The 21,578-nt window shown below is 42.4% G+C and overlaps 1 protein-coding gene across 5 annotated transcripts in view; it reads left to right on the top strand.

The window, feature by feature from the left end:
• The first annotated feature begins 597 nt into the window (after nt 1–597).
• The window catches only part of ZNF800 (zinc finger protein 800), a 33,046-nt gene continuing 12,065 nt past the window's right edge, over nt 598–21,578 (top strand). For 2 of the 5 annotated variants that reach the window (XM_073328260.2, XM_073328256.2), the window contains exons 1-4: nt 598–987; nt 2,318–2,428; nt 5,088–5,183; nt 17,626–17,769. In XM_073328260.2, the coding sequence (XP_073184361.1) occupies nt 2,368–2,428; nt 5,088–5,183; nt 17,626–17,769 (301 nt within the window). In that variant the 5' untranslated portion in view covers nt 598–987; nt 2,318–2,367. The remainder of the gene's footprint in view (nt 988–2,317; nt 2,429–5,087; nt 5,184–17,625; nt 17,770–21,578) is intronic. The other 3 variants (XM_073328257.2, XM_073328259.2, XM_073328258.2) reach the window with 3 other exon arrangements.

The following is a 21,578-nucleotide window of genomic DNA, read 5'->3' as shown; positions in this document are numbered from 1 at the left end:
GACCTCATCCACCTTATCTCTGCCTTTAAGACATGCAGCCCACAGTGAGGCAAGTGGCAATGGGGGGAGAAGTGTTGAGGCAGCTGCTACCTCCGTTTTTGCCGAGGAGACATTCACAACTCCTCTTAGTCCGAAGTGTTGCTGCTGTACGTAGTGTAGTGTATTATAGTGCAATGACGGACTGTGCCACAGAGTAATTGTACAGTCTATTGCAGCTGTGCAGGAGGCCGGGGTACAGGGGTGCGGGGTGTCACAAGCGTGCACACTAGAGTGCGTGCACAGAGTGCAAGAGGCAGCGTGCCCTGTATCGACTGTGCACTTTATGCTGCCACCAAGCATCCTGCAGCGGTGCGTCGGCGGCTTTATTCCCACTGGGCACTGCGCAGCCAGCGGGCTGCTCGGCAATGCTGCGACAGGCTGCAGCGGTGCCCAGCAGCGCGGGGGCAGGAGACAAGCAGCTCGTGACTCGCCCACGTGGGTGGCCGCCCCGCCGCGCGCCCGCCTTCCTCCTGCCAGCGACGGCGCGCCCCGCCCGCGCGCCGGACAGGCACCTGTGCGCGTGGGCGGGGCGAGGGGAAGCCGGGTGCGGCGCCTGCGCAGTGCGCCGCCCCGAGTCGCCGCGGCCGCAGTCACTTCCTGCCCCTGTGCCCATCCGGCTCCGGGGTCAGTGGTCGCCGCTCCTGCTGCGCCGGCGGGACACGGGACGGTGAAGTTGAGTTCGGAGGCGCGGGGGGGGAAAGAGTCCGCCCGGCGGAGGAGGCTGGTGCGGCGGCTCCCTGCGCGGGCGCAGCGTCCCGCCCCGCCCCGCTCCGCTCCCTGCCTCCGGCCGCCGCGCTGCTTTGGCGCCCGCTGTCACCTGCCGGCTCCGCGCGGGACCCGCTTGGCTCAGCCCCGGCCGCCGCCCGCTCCCCGCGGGGCTCGTGGGTGAGCCGCGCCGCCCGGGACGGGAGCTGGCGGCTGCCCCGCACTCCGTCCCCGGGAGCCTCCGTAAGTGCAGCCCGGGCGGCCGGGAGCCCTGGGCCCCGCGGGGCTGCGGCAGCTGCCGCCGCCGCCCAGGAAGAGGGGGACGGCGCAAGCTGCCCCGTGTGCGGGGCGGGCTCTCCCAGCTCAGGCGCCCGGCGGTCCCGCTCTCCCCGCGGGCTGCGCGCTGCTCCGGTTCGGGGGGAAAGAGCAGGGCCGGGTCCCCCCGGGGGCAGCGGGGAGGGGGTCAGGGCCGGGTTCCTGGGGGGAGCGCGGGGCATGTGTCAGGGCCAGGTTCGTGGAAGGGGTGGTGGACAGGGCTGGGTTCATAGGGTGGGGGGGCTGGACAAGGTTGGGTTGGGGGGTGGCGGGGCAGGGCTGGGTTCCTGGGGGGGCAGGGCAAGGTTGGGTTTGTGTGGGGGGCAGGGCTGAGTTCCTGGGGGGTGGGGTGGGGGGGCGTCAGGGCACGGTGGTGTGGGGGGGGGCTGGGCTGGGTTCCTGGGGGGAGAGGGTAGGGGGCAGGGCAGGGTTCCTGTTGGGGGTGCCGTGGGGTTGGGAGGGCAGGGCAGGGTTCCTGTTGTTGTTGGGGCAGAGGGGTGGGGCAGGTTTCTGGAGGTATTTTAGGGCAGGGTTTTCCTGTCCCTAGTCTGGAGGCGAAAAAAGTTCGGGGGGGGGGGCATTCATGAAGTAACATACAGTATATGGGGCCTCAGTCACACTTCGGTACCTGGCACAGAGCAGCTATGGAGCTGAACATTTGACAGCTGTGTGGGTCAATATTGTTAATAGGAGTTATAGTTGGGTTTTCACAACTTTATGGATGCTTGTTGTTATTGGGGGATGAGTCGTGTGAATCTCATCAACCAGTAGGGTCTAGGTGGGTTTTAACAATTGTGGGTGCTATGGTAGTACAAACAAGAATAACTGAAAGATAGGTTAAGTCCCTACAGTTAGGCAAAGTGGTGTTGACAAACATAAGGGATCCCAAAACCATGGATCTTTGTGCAGCCTTATGTTTTACACATGCCTAACATTGGTTCTTGTAGGAGCCAGGGATCCAAAATGTTGGTTATGTTGTCATTTTATTTAGGGACATGACTGGAGTTTAGGAGGAACAAGGGTTTCCTTGATTCTATAACTCTTAAAGCGTTTGCCCTTCATTGAAATGCACTGAAGTAAACAGATTTTTTAGATTTGAAAATAGTTGATAAATAATATAGACTTTCCATCTTAAAAAAGGCACAGTTGACCTCTGAGCAAGTTCAGTGCTGTTTTAGTCTTAAGGATGTGGGGGTATGATGTTAGTGTTGTTTAAGTCTTATGGTCTGGGAGGTGACAGAGAATTTGCTTATTTTAGCAGAAACAAGCTGCTGGATGTAGAAGGAAAGTAGGTCGTGCACACAGAAAATGCCTCTAAGGGATAAGTGTTGTCAGACTGACCATCATCACCATGGGTGCTGTGAACCAGGTATAGTGCTTTGTAATACTTTGTTTTTTTAATTGATTCTGACCTCTAAGAGGCTTTCAGAAACTGGCTGTACAGAAATATGCTGTAATAATGAAGCCATTACTTCGGCAAATATGAAGTTTCCTAATTTCAGTTTTAAAATGTTTTTTAAATATCCTAAAACTGTCACAGTAAATTACTTCAGGAAGATCAATTTCTTAGTTCTTACAGGGTGCATAATAACCCCCAAGCTCACTTGGGCATTGTGTGCACTGAACTGAGGGGAAGGCGAGATACCAAGAGCAGTCACCTTGTATCTGCATTTTTAAAAATTGTAGTGTTCTGATTTTTTTCTAGTCTGTATGTTCTTTTGCATTCTGTTATGCCCAAATATAAGAGGATGGATTTACTTTATATCATATCTGTTAAATATTGACAAAGTCATAGTATTTGTTTTTGAGACCTCCCCCCCCAGCCCCAAACTACCACTTGCTTGTTTTGAAATTAGGTTTGTATAATAACATGGAAAATGTCATATATAAAGGTGGAAGTGTGCACTGTGGAGTCCAACTATCTTTTTGTTAAGAGACTTCTCATTATTGTTTTACTTAATGTTTATAGTTGTAAGTTTCAAACAGAAATGTTTCCTCACCAATTTCTTCTTCTTTTTGTCTATTGCTTTGTTGTGGTAATGCTGTTTATGAGGAGGTTTCCTCTTCTTTTTTAATCTCTTCCCCCCCCCATCCTCCTTTTTTAAAGTATGAATGGCATGAATGTTTGGGACTAATAGGAGGAAAGTGTTGTCTACCAACTCTGAAAGTGTATCTGTAGCTTGGCTAAAGGTAGTTTTGAGAAATAAATTGAATAGTCTCAACAATAAACCTTTCTATCTAAATAGAAAGTTTTGAGTTGTTGTAATTTTAAAAAAAATAGATTGAATATACAATTGTTGCCTTACAACCATGCATTTTGTCCAGTTCACACATGAAACTCCCCTTGATGTCACGTGGAAGTAGCACATGTATATCGGAGGCAGTATTTAGTCCAAAGTGTACTTTTTTTTGTTTTCGAAGAATGGCAAGTAGGTTAGTAGGATACAATATGTCATTGTGCTAGATATCACCAAGCAATTAGATGATTTATAATGGTTGTTACATATGTTTGTGTTTTAACAGTGTTTATGGTATGGGCATAGTTGGATAGAATAAAAAGTACACCATTCTATAGGCTGTCTTTTCCTAAAGTAATCATTGCATTTTGAATTTGTTTATATTTGCTCATATTCTAGGGCAGTATTGCCCTTTGTCTTTGAAACTTGTCTAAATTATTTTTGTTAATGTTCAAAAATGGTTTTATCTTATGCATTGACCCCTTTAATACAAATATATGTGGTTTAATTGTGATGTAGACATCTTGGGAGCCTCCTATCTCGCAGATCCTAGAGCCCAGGTGCCAGTTTAAGCCCAGACATCTACATTTCAGTTAAGCAGCCTGAGCCATGCAAGCCCAAGTCAGCTGGCATAGGTCCAGCTGCAGGTGTCTAATTGCAGTGTAGAAATACCTAAGGAGATCTGAGCCCTGACTTTGCAGACACTTACAGAAGTAACTTTGCATTTGAGTAGCCTCATTGAGTTAAATGGGGCTATTCCTGTGTGTAAAATGATTCATCTGTGTAAGTGTTTGCAGGGTAAGGGTTATGGTGTCCGTATCAATATGGATATTTTCTATACACCAGTATATCCCACTTAAAATAGGACTCTCTTGACCACTGGGGATGTCTTAGCTTTTTAGTTACATGTCACTAGAGTTTATAAATATATTTTAATATTGTTTACAAAGAATAGGAGGTGAATCTAAATCAGATTTAGAAAAAGTGTCATTTTAGGTGAGATCATTTCTGAAGTTTGCTTGATTAAAAATGCTTGAATATAAAATGAATAAGAATTGAAATATATAATTTGCAGTAAACATTAACTAGATATGTTCATACTTATTTAGTACATTTGTTCTAAATAATAGTTCTTTTGAGGGCACAGTCAACCCTTGAATATAAATCTGTACCTTGGATTAAAGTCACTGGGATCTGCCCATATGCATGCAGATGTTGAATTTGGCATTTTCATTTTTTTCCTCACATACTTATTTTGTTTTTGCTTGCACCAAAAAATGAGACTAGGATTTTGAGATGGCACAAGGTGTCTTGAGTAATGCCAATCTAACAGGCAATTCTATGAACTGAATAGTCTAAGCTGGCAGAGACCACTGAGTTATCTACAGTTCTCTTTTTTTTTTTTTTTGTGTACGTACATCCTCATATCCATGTTTATGAAACATCATACACAGGACTATATGAATATACATTTAAAAAAAACTAATCAAAATCACAACATATTGCCTGAAATAAATAGCTTTGATAGAAAATCTGTCACTCTTCAAATTAATTTCAACAGCAAGGAGGTCAGAGTGCAAAATTCCAAATGCCATCCCTAAGCCCTTTTTATTATTACAAGGAATAGGGCTAGTCACCTTTATTAGCGCTCAACTTCAATGAAAAAGGGAACAAAATTTTTCCTGATGACTTTGTCCTGTTTTTCAACCAGCCTCAAATATTAAAATATATCTACATATATATACGTGTCTGTGTGTGTCCTCTCTAACTGTCATCCTTGATGTCTTGCAGTGTATTTGTTAGAACCTGGTGATCCTCCTTTGTTACAGCAACCTCTGCAGATGTCAAAATCTGGTATTCAACAAATTATTGAGTGTTTTCGATCAGGTATGAGTATTTGGGTTTTTTTTAATTATTTCCTTCTAACTGTGTGATAATACAAGTGTGTCAGTAAGGTTACTGATTCCATAAAACCAATTTTCTACACGTAATTGCAAAATGTTTGGCTGAGTTTTAAGCTCTGTTCTTGTGAGATCATCAGTTCCTTTAGGAAGTATTTTTATACAAGGTGATGAAAAGATAGTCCCAATTACATTATGCTATATTCTTAAAACCACTTCATTTTTAAAGTTGCTAAGTTCAGACAGTTTCAAGGAATTTTGCTTTTGTGGCACAGTTGTCATTATCTCAGTTACAATTTCTGCTAAGGGTCCATGCCTGTGTGTCACCTTTTCTTGATGTTTTTTCCTCAAACTTTAAAAAGAGAATTAAAAAAAATTTAGTGTCTGTCTTGCACTGTTATATAGATAGTAGTATAACAGCACTGCTATTACAATACTAGGATTTTTTTGTCTTCTCCAGTTCTGTCAAGGGTTGGCTGTGTATTCTGGTTCGGTAGCATCACCTAATGGTGTTATTCCGGAGCGTAGCATCTAGCAGCAAAATTCCAAGGGTCAGTTTCCCTGGCAGTTACAGTTTCAGGCAGTGTCGCCCACTGATGAGAGTTCAAAGGCTGCTTTGCCTAATGCAGTGATTCTCAACCTGCGGCTCGCAGGCAGCTTGTGGCCCAGTTAGCGCATACCTATGACCCAGCTGTGTGCTAAAAAAAATTCAAAGTTTGCTGCTCCCCGGTCCTGGCAAGGGCAGGGCTGGCTGAGGAGGAGATGGCGCCATGGAGCCCTGCTGTAGTGCTCCCTGCCAGCAGGGAAGACAAAGCAGCCCTCTGTGGTAGGGGAGGAGCTCCCATGCTGTAGGGACACACTGTAGGGTTGCCAGGGTAGGGGGAGGCCCTGGGTCGTCAACTCTCACCACCCAGGTGTAGTTTGGAGGGGCATTGCTCCCTCTCCTCCCACCCCGATTTCTGCAAGCGCCGAGCAGGGCTTGCTCTGCTCAGCCTGTGTAGGGTGGGGGGGGGGGGGGGAAGGTTCTGTCCTTCCCATGCTGCGCCAACTCGCTCAGCACCTCTCCCTGGCTGAGCTGGCAACTCCGAGACACTACCTCCTGGTTCCTAGTGCTTGTTGTCATCCTCTTCTATGTGTGCTGGGTCTTGTTTCTGTATAATGGTTAGTGCCCATGTGGGGGCAGGATGAGGCAGTGGGGAAGGAAGAGGGCTGGGATAGGGCAAAGAGAAGGGGATAGGGGAATGGTGCAGGATGGAGCGGGGCAGGGGACAGTGTGAAGAGGAAAGAGGATGTGGTGGGGAGAGGGAGAGGGATGGGAGAGGGAGAAGAGAAGGGAATGACTGAGAGGGCCATTGCTGGGGTGAGAACTGCCTCCTCGCTTCTGGGCGTCCATGCCAGAGGTGTCTGGAGAAATCGGAACGGGAGTGGGGGAACACGTCCCCTCATTAGCCACAGCTGTGTCACCTTTGGGGGGGAGGGGAGCATGCTCCAGGCTGCACCCTGACCTGCCTGTACCAGATAGTGCCCGCCTGCCGGTCCCCTGCTGGTCATGTCCTGACCTGGAGCTCACAGTCAGAGCAGGAGGCTGCCCTGTAAGTCCCATCTCGGGGGGAGAGCTGGTGCAGGGTGGAAATGTGTCCCATGGGTAGCTTCCCAGCCAGGGTCCCCCATGGCTTGGTGGGTGGGATCAGCCCTGCCCTTGACAGTCTGGGAGCAGGCATCGAGAGACATGTGCCTGACTGGCCAGCCACAGCTGACAGGGTAATATATATATTGTGTGGATGTGGCCCACTTAACAGAGAGAGAGCTGCATATGCGGTCCACGATGGTAAATAGTTTGAGAATCGCTGGCCTAGTGGCTATTGTTCAGGGTAGTGTTACCCACTGATGAGTGGGTAGGGAAACTGGGCCCATCCTACTCCTTTGGGATCTGACCTTTGAAACAGTGGTCCTTACACAGGGCTCAGGGCCTGAGATCTCCAAGTGTACTCTCTGGATCACTTCCTTCACTTGTTTCAGTTCCACCGACGCCATCACAGGTTGGACATGAGGTCGCTCCTGTGTTCTCTGATCTGTCTCCAGAGTCTCTTCTGTTGGCCCTAATGAGTCGCCACCCTCTGCTCCTGCGGACAGCTAGCTTCCAGCGGCTTGGTGATGAGGCTCTGTCCTGGTGTTGTAGAGCCTCGGTGGCTTTCCAGCAGGAGGCTGCTGCACCTCAGTGCTCTCCTCCTTAGTCAGCCCAGACTGAGCTGAGTTGCTCCCTTTTAAATGCTCCCTCCACTGGGATCATGCCCAACAGAGGGAAGGGGGTGTAGCGTCTTAGGCCTAGATCAGCTCTTTAACCCTTTCCCTCCAGTGCGAGGTTGGTATACCCCATCACAAGTGCCAGTACATGACAATGAATATATGTATCTGACAGTAAAAACTGAGTTTTGGTTGAGCATGCTCAGTATAGGTAATGTTAGAAAGCTTTGACCCAGTACAAGGGCAGACCCATTTGAAATGTACTAAAGTACATTTTTATTTCCATAGTTCACAGCATAAAAACAGAGATTCAGTAGCAGTGTTAAAGTTTTGGGAGATTTCTTTAATGCTAAAATCTAAATTTATTTAGAGATTTTCCTTTTAGATCTGTGGCAACATAGCTATGTGTGTGATTGAAAGGCTTGTGAATCATCTCTCTTACTATATAACTTCCAAGCAATATGGCTGTGCTAGCTCCTGCAGATCTTTGTGATCATCGTTGGCTATCCGCGGGATGAGGATGAGGATGTTGTCGTCTGCTGGGGGGGGAAAAGTCGTTGATGAGACTTCTATATTCTCCCTTCATTTGCATTTAAGAAACATATAATACAGTGACCAGAGGGAAAATGGGATGTGAGATACGTCATCTGTGACCTTTTATAAGAAGATGGAACATTTGGATGGAATTGCCTAAGGCCTCAAATTTGTGTGTCTTTCTCCCACCTGAAGCAGATTATCTGGAGTCTCCTTGGGTAGCAGAGTGACCTAATTTCAAGTAATTTGTACCCAGGCCATTCCAGAATATCTTTACTGGCATGTCATATAAATTCATGGCTTACTTCGCTCTCTTTTCTCATTTGCATCAAGACAGTTGGTCAGAAAGAAAAACAACTTTTGACTAGGGTTTTACTAGTTACCACTTTTGAACAAATGACATTTCATTATGGAAGAAACCTTTGATCCTTTCAAAAAGAAAAGGAGTACTTGTGGCACCTTTGAGACTAACAGATTTATTTGAGCATAACCTTTTGTGAGCTACAGCTCACTTCATCAGAAATTGGGCAAGAGAGCAGGATGTTTTTACCCTCTAAGCAATTCCAATAGTTTTTCATAATCTAATATTACATTTAAAAAATACATATGGCTTTGTCCTCATTGTTTTAAGGGTATGCATGCTGAATGCTATTATACCAGGAGAACAAATTGCTGAAGTTTTGAATGATAAAATTGCATATGTGATACACAAACATTGTGATTCTTACGACTACTGCAGTGCTTCTTGTCAGTGGGGTAGCTGCACTAGCTGAAGTCCTGCCAATCTTCTATAAGCTTCATGATGAGTTAGTTTCGTAGTCTCAGAATGTTACTGGGACTTGATAAGCTGACAATTGCGTACTATCCAAAAATAAATATAAAAGATGGAGATGCTTCAGTGGAATTGAGAGGCTTCCTCCTCCTGAAAAGCCTAGTGGTCATTGCATCCATCCCCATTTCCCATAAAGCTGGATGAGATCTTTTCTCTTCCCCTGCAGTGTGCCCACAACAGCAAGGAAGTTGTCTCTGTTCTGTTACAGTTAAACTCACAAGAATCTGGTTATTTTCACTCTTATATAGTACATATTTGGGCAGTAGTATCAGTGAAATTGACTATTTCCTTGTAAATTTCATTCCACAGCTGCTAGTGTGGTAGAAGCATGCTACCTTCACTGAGCAGAAAATCTTTTGTCAGGTGCCATTAACAAATTGGAAAACCCCCCTGCTCCCCATGCTAATTAGTGCACTTAGTGGAATTTTGTATGTAGGAAATCTTCAAATATGTTTAGGTATGTTTCCTCAATGGTTCTACTTTGTGCAAAAATTCAGCTGTTTCTGGATGAGATCCAGGTAAACAGCTTGCCCTCAGAAAGGATTCTTTGCACATTTCTCTCTAGTTCGAAGTTGCTATGAACTCTCTCTGAGTTGGTATTGTTTTTTAAACAAGTCTCACCAATCTTCCATACCTTTTCCCCAAAATGCTTACGTGATGGCAGAAAAAAATCATTGCTATTACAAATATATAATGGGTATATCAAAAATATTTAAGTATTTGAAGAAATTTGATTCAAGGGATTCTAACTTAAAACTTTATTTGAAGGGAACCCATCTGTGAAGTGTTACGGTGGGCCATGGTTAATTTTTTTGGCGTTCTAGGTCAGCTTGAAGAATATCTTGATGATACAGATGTGACGATAACACCTGTCTGACTACATCAATATTTTTGACTTGGGATTCTGAAATTAACTATAGCATATATTTTTCTGAGATATTGCATTGTATGATGAATGATCCTGGAGTATGGCGCCTTACTATACCAACAGTTTAAGTAAATTCATATTTTTTTCCACTGGATGTTTTATGTGAACTGTTTACTTGTGGATAAAGTGCAGATATCTTAGGTACTCGAATGGCCCCTGTTACCATAGACTCTGAGCATCTCACACTTTTTAATATATTTATCCTCCCAACACCCCTGTGAGGTAGGGAAATATTATGGGGAACTGTGTCACAGAGAAATTAAGTGACTTGCCCAACATCACACAGGAATTCTGATGGAGCAGAGAATTGAACCCAGGTCTTCCATGCCCCAGGCTAGTGCTGTCACCCAGTGATTCTCAAATTCAGCAACCTGAGGACCCCCATTTTAATTTTAATTTTTTTGGGGACCCCCAAGCTCCCTGTTCAGACCCAAGCCCTGCCCCCATGCCACCCCTTCCCCCCCCCAAGGGCCCACCCCACCTGTTCCCTCCCCCCTCACTCCATCCCCCATACTTCACTCACTCTCCCCCACCCTCATTCACTTTCACCAGGCTGGGACAGGAGGTTGGGGTGCAGGAGGGGGTGCGGGCTCTGGGAGAGAGTTTGGATGCAGGAGGGGCTGTGGGCTGGGGCAGTGGGTTGGGGTGTGGGAGGGAGTTTGGGGTGTAGCGCTTACCTTGGGTGGCTCCTGAAAGTGACTGGCACATCTCTCTGGTAGTAGTTCCTAGGCGGGAGGGGCCAGGTGCGCTTCCCCTGCCTGCCTACACCACCCCTGAAGCTCCCATTGACCACAGTTCCCAGCCAATGGGAGCTGCGGAGTCAGTGCTCGGGCGCTGGCAGTTCATGGAGACCCCTCTGTCCCCACCCCAAGGGGCCTCAGGGACGTGCTGGCCGTTTCCATGAGTGGCGCGGAGCCAGGGCAGGCAGGGAGCCTGCCTTAGTCCCGCTGTACCTCTGGAGGGAGAGGAGTTTGATGAGTGGGGCCTGCGGACCATCTGGAGTACCTTCAGGGACCTCCAGGGTCTGCGGACCCCAGTTTGTGAAATGCTGCTCTAACCTATGGGCCAGTCTTCCCCGACGCCAAAGACCAAAAAAAGTCTCCAGATAGTCCCTAACTAATATACTCATCTTTAATTAAGAGTCTCTATATGGTTTATTTGAGTTTTTTTAAATTGTATTCTTTTAAAGTACCTGAGTAAATTGCCACAGTAGATTAATCTTTATAGTTTCTTTGATTTTTATAAAGTTGTTTATATTTTATAAAAATATGTAAAATCACGTGCACTTTCTTGAAAGATTTTCATTTTTCAGCTGTCTCTTTACAAGAAAACTCACATTATAATTAATAGGGATTGTCTTAAACTCTCTAAAAGCTAATATACTGGGAAATAATGCTTCCATTTTTAACTCAGCCTCTTGTGCCTAGTTACTGGTGGTGGTGCTCAGAAGGCTGCAGCACAGCACCATTACCCAGTTCCTTCAAATAGTATTGCTACCTGCCTGATAAATGTTACAGAGGTGGACAGGGACAAAACATTTGAAGGGGAGGTGAAGAAGAAATGGCAATACTGCAAACAGTAGATCATGACTCCTGGGTAGATCATGCGAGTTTCAGACCAAACCACAGTACTTGTGACCAGGTTTTGACACTCACTACCTACGCTGAGAGTAGCTTCTAGGCCAGGCAGAAACAGGCACGAGTGCAGTAGAACCCTGTTTATCCAACCCGCCATTATCCAGCTCTGTATTAACTGAACAACCAGCGTACACAGGTCCAGAAGCTGATGATCACTCCTGTGGCCGCTAGATGGTGCTGCAGCCTTACACTTTCCCATTCTCTAGATTATCCAAATTTTTGATTGTCCGATCTGGCCCCGGCCCTAGTCCCAATTAGATTGGATAAACAGGGTTCTGCTGTATTCCTATTTTCAAGCTTCAAATGTAGCTAATACCTATCATGACAAATCCAACAGCCCAGCATCCTGGTTTTGATCTTTCATGCCATCTTGGGGTAAAGCTCAGCTGCTTCAGATGTAGTTACTAGCAGCACATTTGACCATTCCACAAGTGGGGACCTTTGACTCCATGCTTTGTTGTAGTAGGCAGTTTAGACCATGTACTTGTGGGTTGCGCCAATCAGCAAGAGCTATCTGGTTTCCCTCATGGATGTGCATAATGCCCTTCCCTTACCTGTTGAATGGTTAAGACAAAGATTAACCTGTGTGATTTGATTGTCTACGTAGATGCAATTGCAATGTGTATGTATGGTGTTGACTGGGGACTTCAACAATGAGTGACCCTAGTACATTTCATATGAACTGCAGTATATAGGCAGAGGTGATCTCTAGATAAATGCCAGCCTTGATATTAAGTGTTGTGGTTTAGATCAGCGTTTCCCAAACTTTTTTGGTCACGAACACTTTTTAACCTATTACAGAACACTTATGATATTATTTTGTAGTCATTTGGTTTTCAAATTAAAAAATTGCATTTATTTATGCTCAAATATATTTTACTTTACAAAACAAAGCAAAAATACAAATTTAAAATAACTTGAACTAACAATTTCTAACTGGAAAGCGTGTATAAAGTAGTACAAAAATGAAGTGCAAGAGTCAAAATTAAATTCTAGATTCTTTCATGGAACACTTATTCACATCATGTGGAACACCAGTGTTCCATGGAACACAGTTTGGGAAATGCTGGTTTAGATAGTTTAAGGTAGAAAACAGAAGTTTTATGAGAATACTAAAATCATAATATCCTAGTGTAAAGTTAATAATTGTGTGCATAATGCCAGGTCCACAACCTCTTAGGGTCAAAGGGAGCCTTTCCTTTGATTTTGAGCTTTGAGTTACGATCACACAGTCTTTGTCTCAATTCTCAAAGCACTTAGATATTATGCAAAAAGAAAAGGAGGACTTGTGGCACCTTAGAGACTAACCAATTTATTAGAGCATAAGCTTTCGTGAGCTACAGCTCACTTCTTCAGATGCATATCGTGGAAACTGCAGCAGGCTTTATATATACACAGAGAATATGAAACAATACCTATTCCCACCCCACTGTCCTGCTGGTAATAGCTTATCTAAAGTGATTTCCAGCACAAATCCAGGTTTTCTCACCCTCCACCCCCCCACACAAATTCACTCTCCTGCTGGTGATAGCCCATCCAAAGTGATAACTCTTTACACAATGTGCATGACAATTAAGCTGGGCTATTTCCTGCATAAATCCAGGTTCTCACATCCCCCCCACCCCCATACACACACAAACTCACTCTCCTGCTGGTAATAGCTCATCCAAACTGACCACTCTTCAAGTTAAAATCCAAGTTAAACCAGAACATCTGGGGGGGGGGGGGGTAGGAAAAAACAAGAGGAAACAGGCTACCTTGCATAATGACTTAGCCACTCCAAGTCTCTATTTAAGCCTAAATTAATAGTATCCAATTTGCAAATGAATTCCAATTCAGCAGTTTCTCGCTGGAGTCTGGATTTGAAGTTTTTTTGTTTTAAGATAGCGACCTTCATGTCTGTGATCGCGTGACCAGAGAGATTGAAGTGTTCTCCGACTGGTTTATGAATGTTATAATTCTTGACATCTGATTTGTGTCCATTTATTCTTTTACGTAGAGACTGTCCAGTTTGACCAATGTACATGGCAGAGGGGCATTGCTGGCACATGATGGCATATATCACATTGGTGGATGTGCAGGTGAACGAGCCTCTGATAGTGTGGCTGATGTTATTAGGCCCTGTGATGGTGTCCCCTGAATAGATATGTGGGCACAGTTGGCAACGGGCTTTGTTGCAAGGATAAGTTCCTGGGTTAGTGGTTCTGTTGTGTGGTATGTGGTTGCTGGTGAGTATTTGCTTCAGGTTGCGGGGCTGTCTGTAGGCAAGGACTGGCCTGTCTCCCAAGATTTGTGAGAGTGTTGGGTCATCCTTTAGGATAGGTTGTAGATCCTCCAACGCATTATTAAGGATAACATTCATAAACCAGTCGGAGAACACTTCAATCTCTCTGGTCACGCGATCACAGACATGAAGGTCGCTATCTTAAAACAAAAAAACTTCAAATCCAGACTCCAGCGAGAAACTGCTGAATTGGAATTCATTTGCAAATTGGATACTATTAATTTAGGCTTAAATAGAGACTTGGAGTGGCTAAGTCATTATGCAAGGTAGCCTGTTTCCTCTTGTTTTTTCCTACCCCCCCCCCCCCAGATGTTCTGGTTTAACTTGGATTTTAACTTGAAGAGTGGTCAGTTTGGATGAGCTATTACCAGCAGGAGAGTGAGTTTGTGTGTGTATGGGGGTGGGGGGGATGTGAGAACCTGGATTTATGCAGGAAATAGCCCAGCTTAATTGTCATGCACATTGTGTAAAGAGTTATCACTTTGGATGGGCTATCACCAGCAGGAGAGTGAATTTGTGTGGGGGGGTGGAGGGTGAGAAAACCTGGATTTGTGCTGGAAATCACTTTAGATAAGCTATTACCAGCAGGACAGTGGGGTGGGAATAGGTATTGTTTCATATTCTCTGTGTATATATAAAGCCTGCTGCAGTTTCCACGATATGCATCTGAAGAAGTGAGCTGTAGCTCACGAAAGCTTATGCTCTAATAAATTGGTTAGTCTCTAAGGTGCCACAAGTCCTCCTTTTCTTTTTGCGAATACAGACTAACACGGCTGTTACTCTGAAACCTTAGATATTATGGTACATGTAGTGCTATCTACTTTTAACTTCTGTTAAGAATATCTTTAAAATCTTATGGTCAAAACACTGTCAAGATATACTTTTCAATTCATATTAAAAAAAAACCTCTTGTTTTTATCAAACACTGTAAAATTTAAAAATCAACATAACTTTAAAATCTTGCATTTCGGATGTTTTGGTTTTTTGTGTTTTACTGAAGTTGGATAATCTGGGCTCACAACTCTGCAGAAGAATCTTTGAGTCAAAAATATTTTTGGGTATTTTCAGTCAGTTAATGAAGATATTTGTATTTCTGCTAAATTGTGGGACTATAGCAAGTTTCTTTTCTACTTCCGTAATTGTCAGAAGATATGTAAACCACACAAAAACTTGTATATTATCTTATTTTCAGCTGTTCAGTTTTATAGACTGTTACAAATAATTGGATTATACTAAATCTAGAGGAAATACTGTTGAGTTCTTGACTTCCAATGCAGAAAGCAAGGGTTAAATTTATCTTTTGTTTTGTTTTAAGTATGTATATCAAAGTTAGTCTTTCAGTGACTATTATAGGTTTCACTTTTTGTGTTTATGGAAGCTATTTTATTATTTTAGTTCAACTGCTCAAAGCTGCTATAGATGCTATAGATCTTTGCATCTGATCTCTGTATATTCTGTATAAATTAATACTAAGTTTTATATTTTCAGAAGAGGTAGTAATATTAATGTTTAAAGTTAAATTTTCACGAGTTAAGAGGGAAGGTACTGTACATCTGGGGTCAGCCTTGGGTTATAAGGGATTACAAGTATCGGTTACAAGGTTCACAAGATACATACATAGTACATAACCAGCATAGACCCAGACTGGGGTGTGGGAGTTTTTAAAATGTCAGTGGATAAGTGATCTTGGGTACGCCACCCATAGAATGTATTGAGAGTCCAAGTCAGTATTGGTGTAGTGAATAAGTACATGGGTGGGGTGCGTCCCTTGGTTCGTATCTACACCTCCAGTTGTTTTTAACAGGAGGACTCCCACTTAGTGAGCTAAAATCTCTTAACCCACAATCCTTGGGTCGAGTGCTGTAGCTATCTTTAGAAATCTGATATTAGAATCTTCTTTGTGTGTTGTCAGATCTGCTGTGAAAGTGTTCTTAAATCAAATAACCATATGCTGGGTCGTCATCCAAGACTACCATAACACAAAATATGTGGCAGGATGCGGGTAAAACCATGGAGCAGTAGATGTAAAATTCTCCTCCAAGGAGTTCAGTCACAAATTTAATTAATGCTTTTTTTTTTTTAAACGAGCAGCATCAGCATGTCCTCTGGAATAGTGGTCGAAGCATGAAGAGGCGTATGAATGTTTAGCATATCTGGCACGTAAATACCTTGCAATGATGGCTTCAAAAGTGCCATGTGAATGTCTGTTCTCACTTTCAGGTGACATTGTAAATAAGAAGTGGATGGCATTATGTCTTCATAAAGGGGAGAGGGAGAGATAGCTCAGTGGTTTGAGTATTGGCATGCTAAACCCAGGGTTGTGAGCTCAATACTTGAGGGGGCCATTTAGGGATCTGCGGCAAAAAAAATTGGGGATTGGTCCTGCTTTGAGCAGTGGTTTGGACTAGATGATTTCCTGAGGTCCTTCCAACTCTGATATTCTATGATTCTATGAAATGTAAACAAGCTTGTTTATCTTAGCGATTGGCTGAACAAGAAGTAGGACTGAGTGGACTTGTAGGCGCTAAAGTTTTACATTGTTTTGTTATGGAGTGCAGTTATGTAACAAAAAAAATCTACATTTGTAAATTACACTTTCACGATAGAGATTGCACTACTGTACTAGTATAAGGTGAATTGAAAAATACTATTTCTTTATCATTTTTACAGTGCAACTATTTGTAATAGAAAGTGAGTACTGTACATTTTGTATTCTGTGTTGTCATTGAAATCAATATATTTGAAAATGTAGAAAAAGATCCAAAAATATTTAATAAATGTCAATTGGTATTGTTTAATAGTGCGATTAAAACTGCAATTAATTGAGATTAATTTTTTGAGTTAATCACTTGAGTTAACTGTGATGAATCAACAGCGCAAGTAATCATGTAAAGTTTTTATCGTTTTACGTCTAATAGATTGACATTAACTGGTAATCTTGTTCCAGTTCATGGGTTTTCTTTTCGTTTATTTGTTCAGGTATTTTTTTTTAAACTTCTCTCTTAATGACCTGGCATATTAAAGAAATTTGAAATAATAACTCAGTTAAGCCCCATCTTGATTTACCAGTGTCTCACTAAAATCTGTAGTGGACAAGTCTCCATATTACAAAACCCACCATCACTATATGCACTCTTGTTAGCAGTTTCAACACAGAGACCAGTGAAGGAATGGATTTAGAGCATGAACTATTCTCTCACCACTTTAGTTGGCTCTTCAGGAAAAGTCAGGGTTGGAGCACATTAGCAAGGCACGTCTGCACTTTATATATGTGGTTTTTAAACTAAAGTGTAACATTTGCATGCTTATAAACACAAACTCTACGCTTGACACAATGTGCTAATTCAAAACTGATCTTAAATTTTGTATTTTTCTTCAGCGAGGAAGACAATAGGCAGACTAAAGATATGGGTCCAAATTCTGCTCTCTAATATAAGTGCAACTACATTGATCTCTGGTACCCTCATGTAAAAGTCTAGAATTTGTCTACTCTTCTCTTTTCATTTTGTTATGTTCTTTACAATTTTCTGCCCTGTTTGACAGTCTTTCTGAGTGAACGTGTTTTGTTGTACATCCTCAGAGCTGTCTGAGGAGCTTGAAAAGGTGCTAAATAATGATTTAAATGACTAGGTTGCTGTTCTTTCCTTCCACCTGATAGGCAATTATAACTCATTAACCAAAAACTCCCTTTCTGAATTTAGCTGTTGGTTTTAATCTTAAAGTTTATAGTCCTTTTACTTTTCACAATATCTGTAATCTTGATTTTTTTCTCCTTCAGCCTAGTCTTTATGTAATAATCCAGAACGTGTGTAGCTGATTTACAAATGACAATGATAATGGCATTTTGTCTTGTATTATTTGCTGCTTTAGCACTGAAATTTATTTGACTTGAAAATATTTTTGCTTTAATGAGATAGTGACTTTAAAAAAAAGTACCTTATTTTAAGTGTAAAATTTCTTTTGTTCCAGGAACTAAACAACTTAAACATATCTTGTTAAAAGACGTGGACACCATTTTTGAATGTAAAATATGCCGCAGTCTCTTCAGAGGATTACCAAACTTAATTACTCATAAAAAGTTCTATTGTCCTCCAAGTCTCCAGATGGATGACAGTAAGTTTTATTCACTGAAATATTTAATCAAACAACCTAGAATTGAGGAAATTTTCCCTTCTATATTATATGTAAAAACACCATCAGAAACAAGATGTAACTAATCTACCAGGTAAATTAGAGGATCAGTGAAGCAATGAAGTACTTCACTTTTATTAGCTTGTCACTTTCAGACTCATTTTTTTCAGTCTGTCTGAAAATCTCCTGTGTCAAATGGGAGTTTTTTATGCAGAGAACGAGGTCAAATGATGCTCCAAAGATATTAATTTGGGCCACATGGCAACTTAAGGCCTTGGTTCTGCAAAGGATGAGTAAAGTTATGAAAGTGTTCAGTTTTTTGCAGAATCATGAGCCAAGTCATGAAATTCAATGTAGTTGAAAACTCCTGTATTTCCACAGGAAAAAAGAGTGAGAAAATATAAAAGAGGTTAGGTCTTGTATGTGATGATTTTGAAGATTTCTCCTTTAGGGATCTAGAGCCAGGGTATTGTGATGTGCCATACAGTATTAGGTAATTTTTCATGTTGGCCTTGATATATTATTGAACAAGTAGTGGTATTTTATTAATAATTTTAAAAGGACACTTTCAAGATCTAAAAGTTGGTCACCTTTATTTTTACACATGCCTTTTGTTAGCATATTGCTGCTTGAACTCTTAAGATTTTTGTTATTTTCCTTCAACCAATCCTTTGTGCAGTGAGGAAAAACACAAGATTATTGATGGACCTGACACATAATTTGCTGTTAAAAATGATTAGTATATTATGACAAAATATACCCTAATTTAAAATAATGTATACCCAGATGACAACCTGAATTTGGTTTTGTTCTTATGGAGGTGGAGGAGACAAACTTACAAATGTGATAGACTTAGAACTTAGATTGGCATAGGCTAAGACCCTTGACACAGTACCTCTGAGTATAGGCATGTTTTAAATCACTTTGTTTAGTGACCTGTAGGGAAAGGGAAAAGATCAACATTAAAAAAACCTTTTAGTTAGAAATAGTAGTAATGTGTATTACAGTAGCACCCAGAGGCCCGAGCTGAGATCAGGTCATTGTTCTAGGTGCTACAAAACTCCTAAAGCTAAGAGATGTTAACCTAAATAGCCCAGACAGACAAAGCATGGAAGGGGCAGTGAAGGCATAGAGGGGTAAATTGCCTTGCCTGGTGTTACGCTACAGGTTAGTGACAGCTGGGAAAAGAACCCGGGTTTCCTAATGGTATGTCTACACTTAAAATGCTGCTGTGGAGCTGCTGTAATGCGTCAGTGTAGATGCTACCCGTGCTGACAAGGGCTTCTCCCCTTGGCGTAGGTCATCTGCTTCCTCGAGAGGCAGTAGCTAAGTCGACGGAAGAATTCTTCCATTGAGCTAGTGCTGATCTATGCTGAGCGTTAGGTTGGCATAGCTACCCCTCTCAGGTATGTGGATTTTTCACACTTCTGAGATGTAGCTATACCAAAGCGATAGCTATAAATTCCTAATGTAGACCAGGCTTAAGTCTTTGCCTTATGCCTTACCTATTGGCCTACAGTGCCTTTTTGACTAGCTAATGGTCTACTTCCTCATTCCCATCTTACTTTAAAGTTATATTCATGCACAGAGGTTTTATTTGTGCCTGCTGCTCCATTAAAGTAACAAGGATGGGTTGATGTTATTCTAATAAAGTTCATTTAGTAACTGAAGATATGGGTAAAGCATTTCTGTTATTACCATGCAAGTGTATGGCATTAACTTTCTCTCATACTTTCTGGACTGAACTAGAAAAAAATAGACAAAAATAAAGGGAGGAGGGTGAAAAGTTTAGGAAAGAACATATTTTGGACTCGTCCATCTAATTTTTGTATTCTGTGCAACTTCTATCCATAGGACTATATGGAATTGAGCTATTAAAATTTTGTAGCTCATGTGTCTAACAGTTTATTAAAACCTTTTGGGAAAGGACCATATCTACACTCTTTACAGCAGTGAAAACATTGGCAGTTAATCAGTTTTTAAAATATATTTTACCGAGCATGCTTTTAAACCATGTTATCAAGAGTTTCTGATCTGAAATTGAAAACGCATTGAGCAAATGCAATTGGCAGTATTCCTGGATTACATTTTTTTTCTGTTGCACTTATCCATCTTGCTGAATTAGATGTAATGGGCAAATATTTTGTAGATATTAAATTTTAGAGGAGCATAATATTAGATGTACTCAAATTTGAGCATGCTGGAGCCGTGAAATTAACAAGAAAGCCAGGCAGCTAGAGCCCAGCTGTCCCCTAAGCAGGAAGGCGAGAAGCTTAGGTGGCTGCTGCCCACTCCTGACAGGGAGATGAGAAGCCCTGGTGGCTGTCTCCAACTCTCGGAGATGAGAGCCCAGGGGGCAGCTTGGCTCCTGGAGGAGAGCTGTGTGAAGAGCTCTCAGGCCCCCACACTGCCCCTCTTGAGTCAGTAGAAGCATCCTGGTGTGGATGCGCACCACGGACAGAAGGAGGGTAGTGTGGACATCAGCCACCTCAGTAATTACTGTTGTATAGACATGCCCTTAGGGATTGCTTTTCTGTTCCTCTAGAATATTTTTCTGTGCAGGGTTGGATGCTTCAAAAACATGTAGATATTTGAAAATATTCTTCAAAGCTTAGAATCCTTTTCCAATAGCCCCTTTTATGCTAGATTGTCACAGTCCGTATTTGTTGACTCTATAAGGAAGTGAGGAATAAGGCCTCCTTTACTAGTCCCTGTTCGGATTGTGGCTGAGGAAGTTAAGAAGCTTGTGGTGACTGCTTGTCTGATACTCCTCTCCCCACAAGAAGGGGGTGAGGAGGAGCAGCCTTGGCTCCCCACTTAAATTATTGGCCAAAGTAGTTGGTCAGTCACATGGGTTGAATAAGCTTTTCCATGAAAAGGGATGAAGTAACTTACTTCCTCCTCTGAGTAAGAGACAAATGGTGACCCTAAGTCATCATTAGTTTTCTGGTCTGCTCTGAGATGCAGCTATTCACCACTCTTTATTCAGGGTAGATTATAAAGCTATAGTCGAGCCCTTGGTGTTTTGTCCTCTATTTAACTGCGGGTGGGGAGGGGGGTTAGTCTTGACATCTATTATGTTATATGAATAAAGGCATATGAAAGACCCCTATTGTGCACCAACTAAAAATAATTTTCTGTCCTAATGCAGAAACTAATTTCACGATGTTTGGACAGTGTCTACAATGTTACTTAAATTCATGTGCAGAGATCTTCATAAACTGACAAATTTCTTAATCTGAGTCCTTGCATGCAAGTGAAAAATCAGTGAGAAAGTATGAGAAGAAAAGTATACATCAGTAAGATACAGTATTTTAAATTTTCTCTTGACCTATCAATACCGAGGAAGTCAGCATGTGTAAGGTTTTTGTGATAGTGTTGATTTTAATGTTAGAAAAGTGTAAATCAGATTAACTTTAATTTTATCTCTGCCATTCTATCTACAACTGTTTGTTATCCCACTGAAACAAAACAAACTGTCCAAGCAAAAGACTACCACACTTACTGTCCAAGGAAAAGCAAGCGCTATTGACAACCTTTTTTGTGCAGTATATTTAACTCTATTAAATAGATTGAGTCCCTGTTTTGTTTTATAGGTATACATATGAACAGCCTCAATTTTTAAACAAACTTTAAAAGCTGCTGTTGTGAGTATGAAGGTATAATAAAAATGCAAAGCATCTGTGAACCTTCAACCAGCTATTTTTAAAATCTATTCATTTACAAAGTTTTAATGAGTTTACGAATCCTTGCCATGCAAATATCAGAAACAAAACAATCATTACAACAAT

The sequence above is a fragment of the Lepidochelys kempii genome, chromosome 1 (assembly GCF_965140285.1).
Source record: "Lepidochelys kempii isolate rLepKem1 chromosome 1, rLepKem1.hap1, whole genome shotgun sequence".
Lineage (NCBI taxonomy): Eukaryota > Metazoa > Chordata > Testudines > Cheloniidae > Lepidochelys > Lepidochelys kempii.
This window is presented reverse-complemented; position numbering and strand designations above follow the sequence as displayed.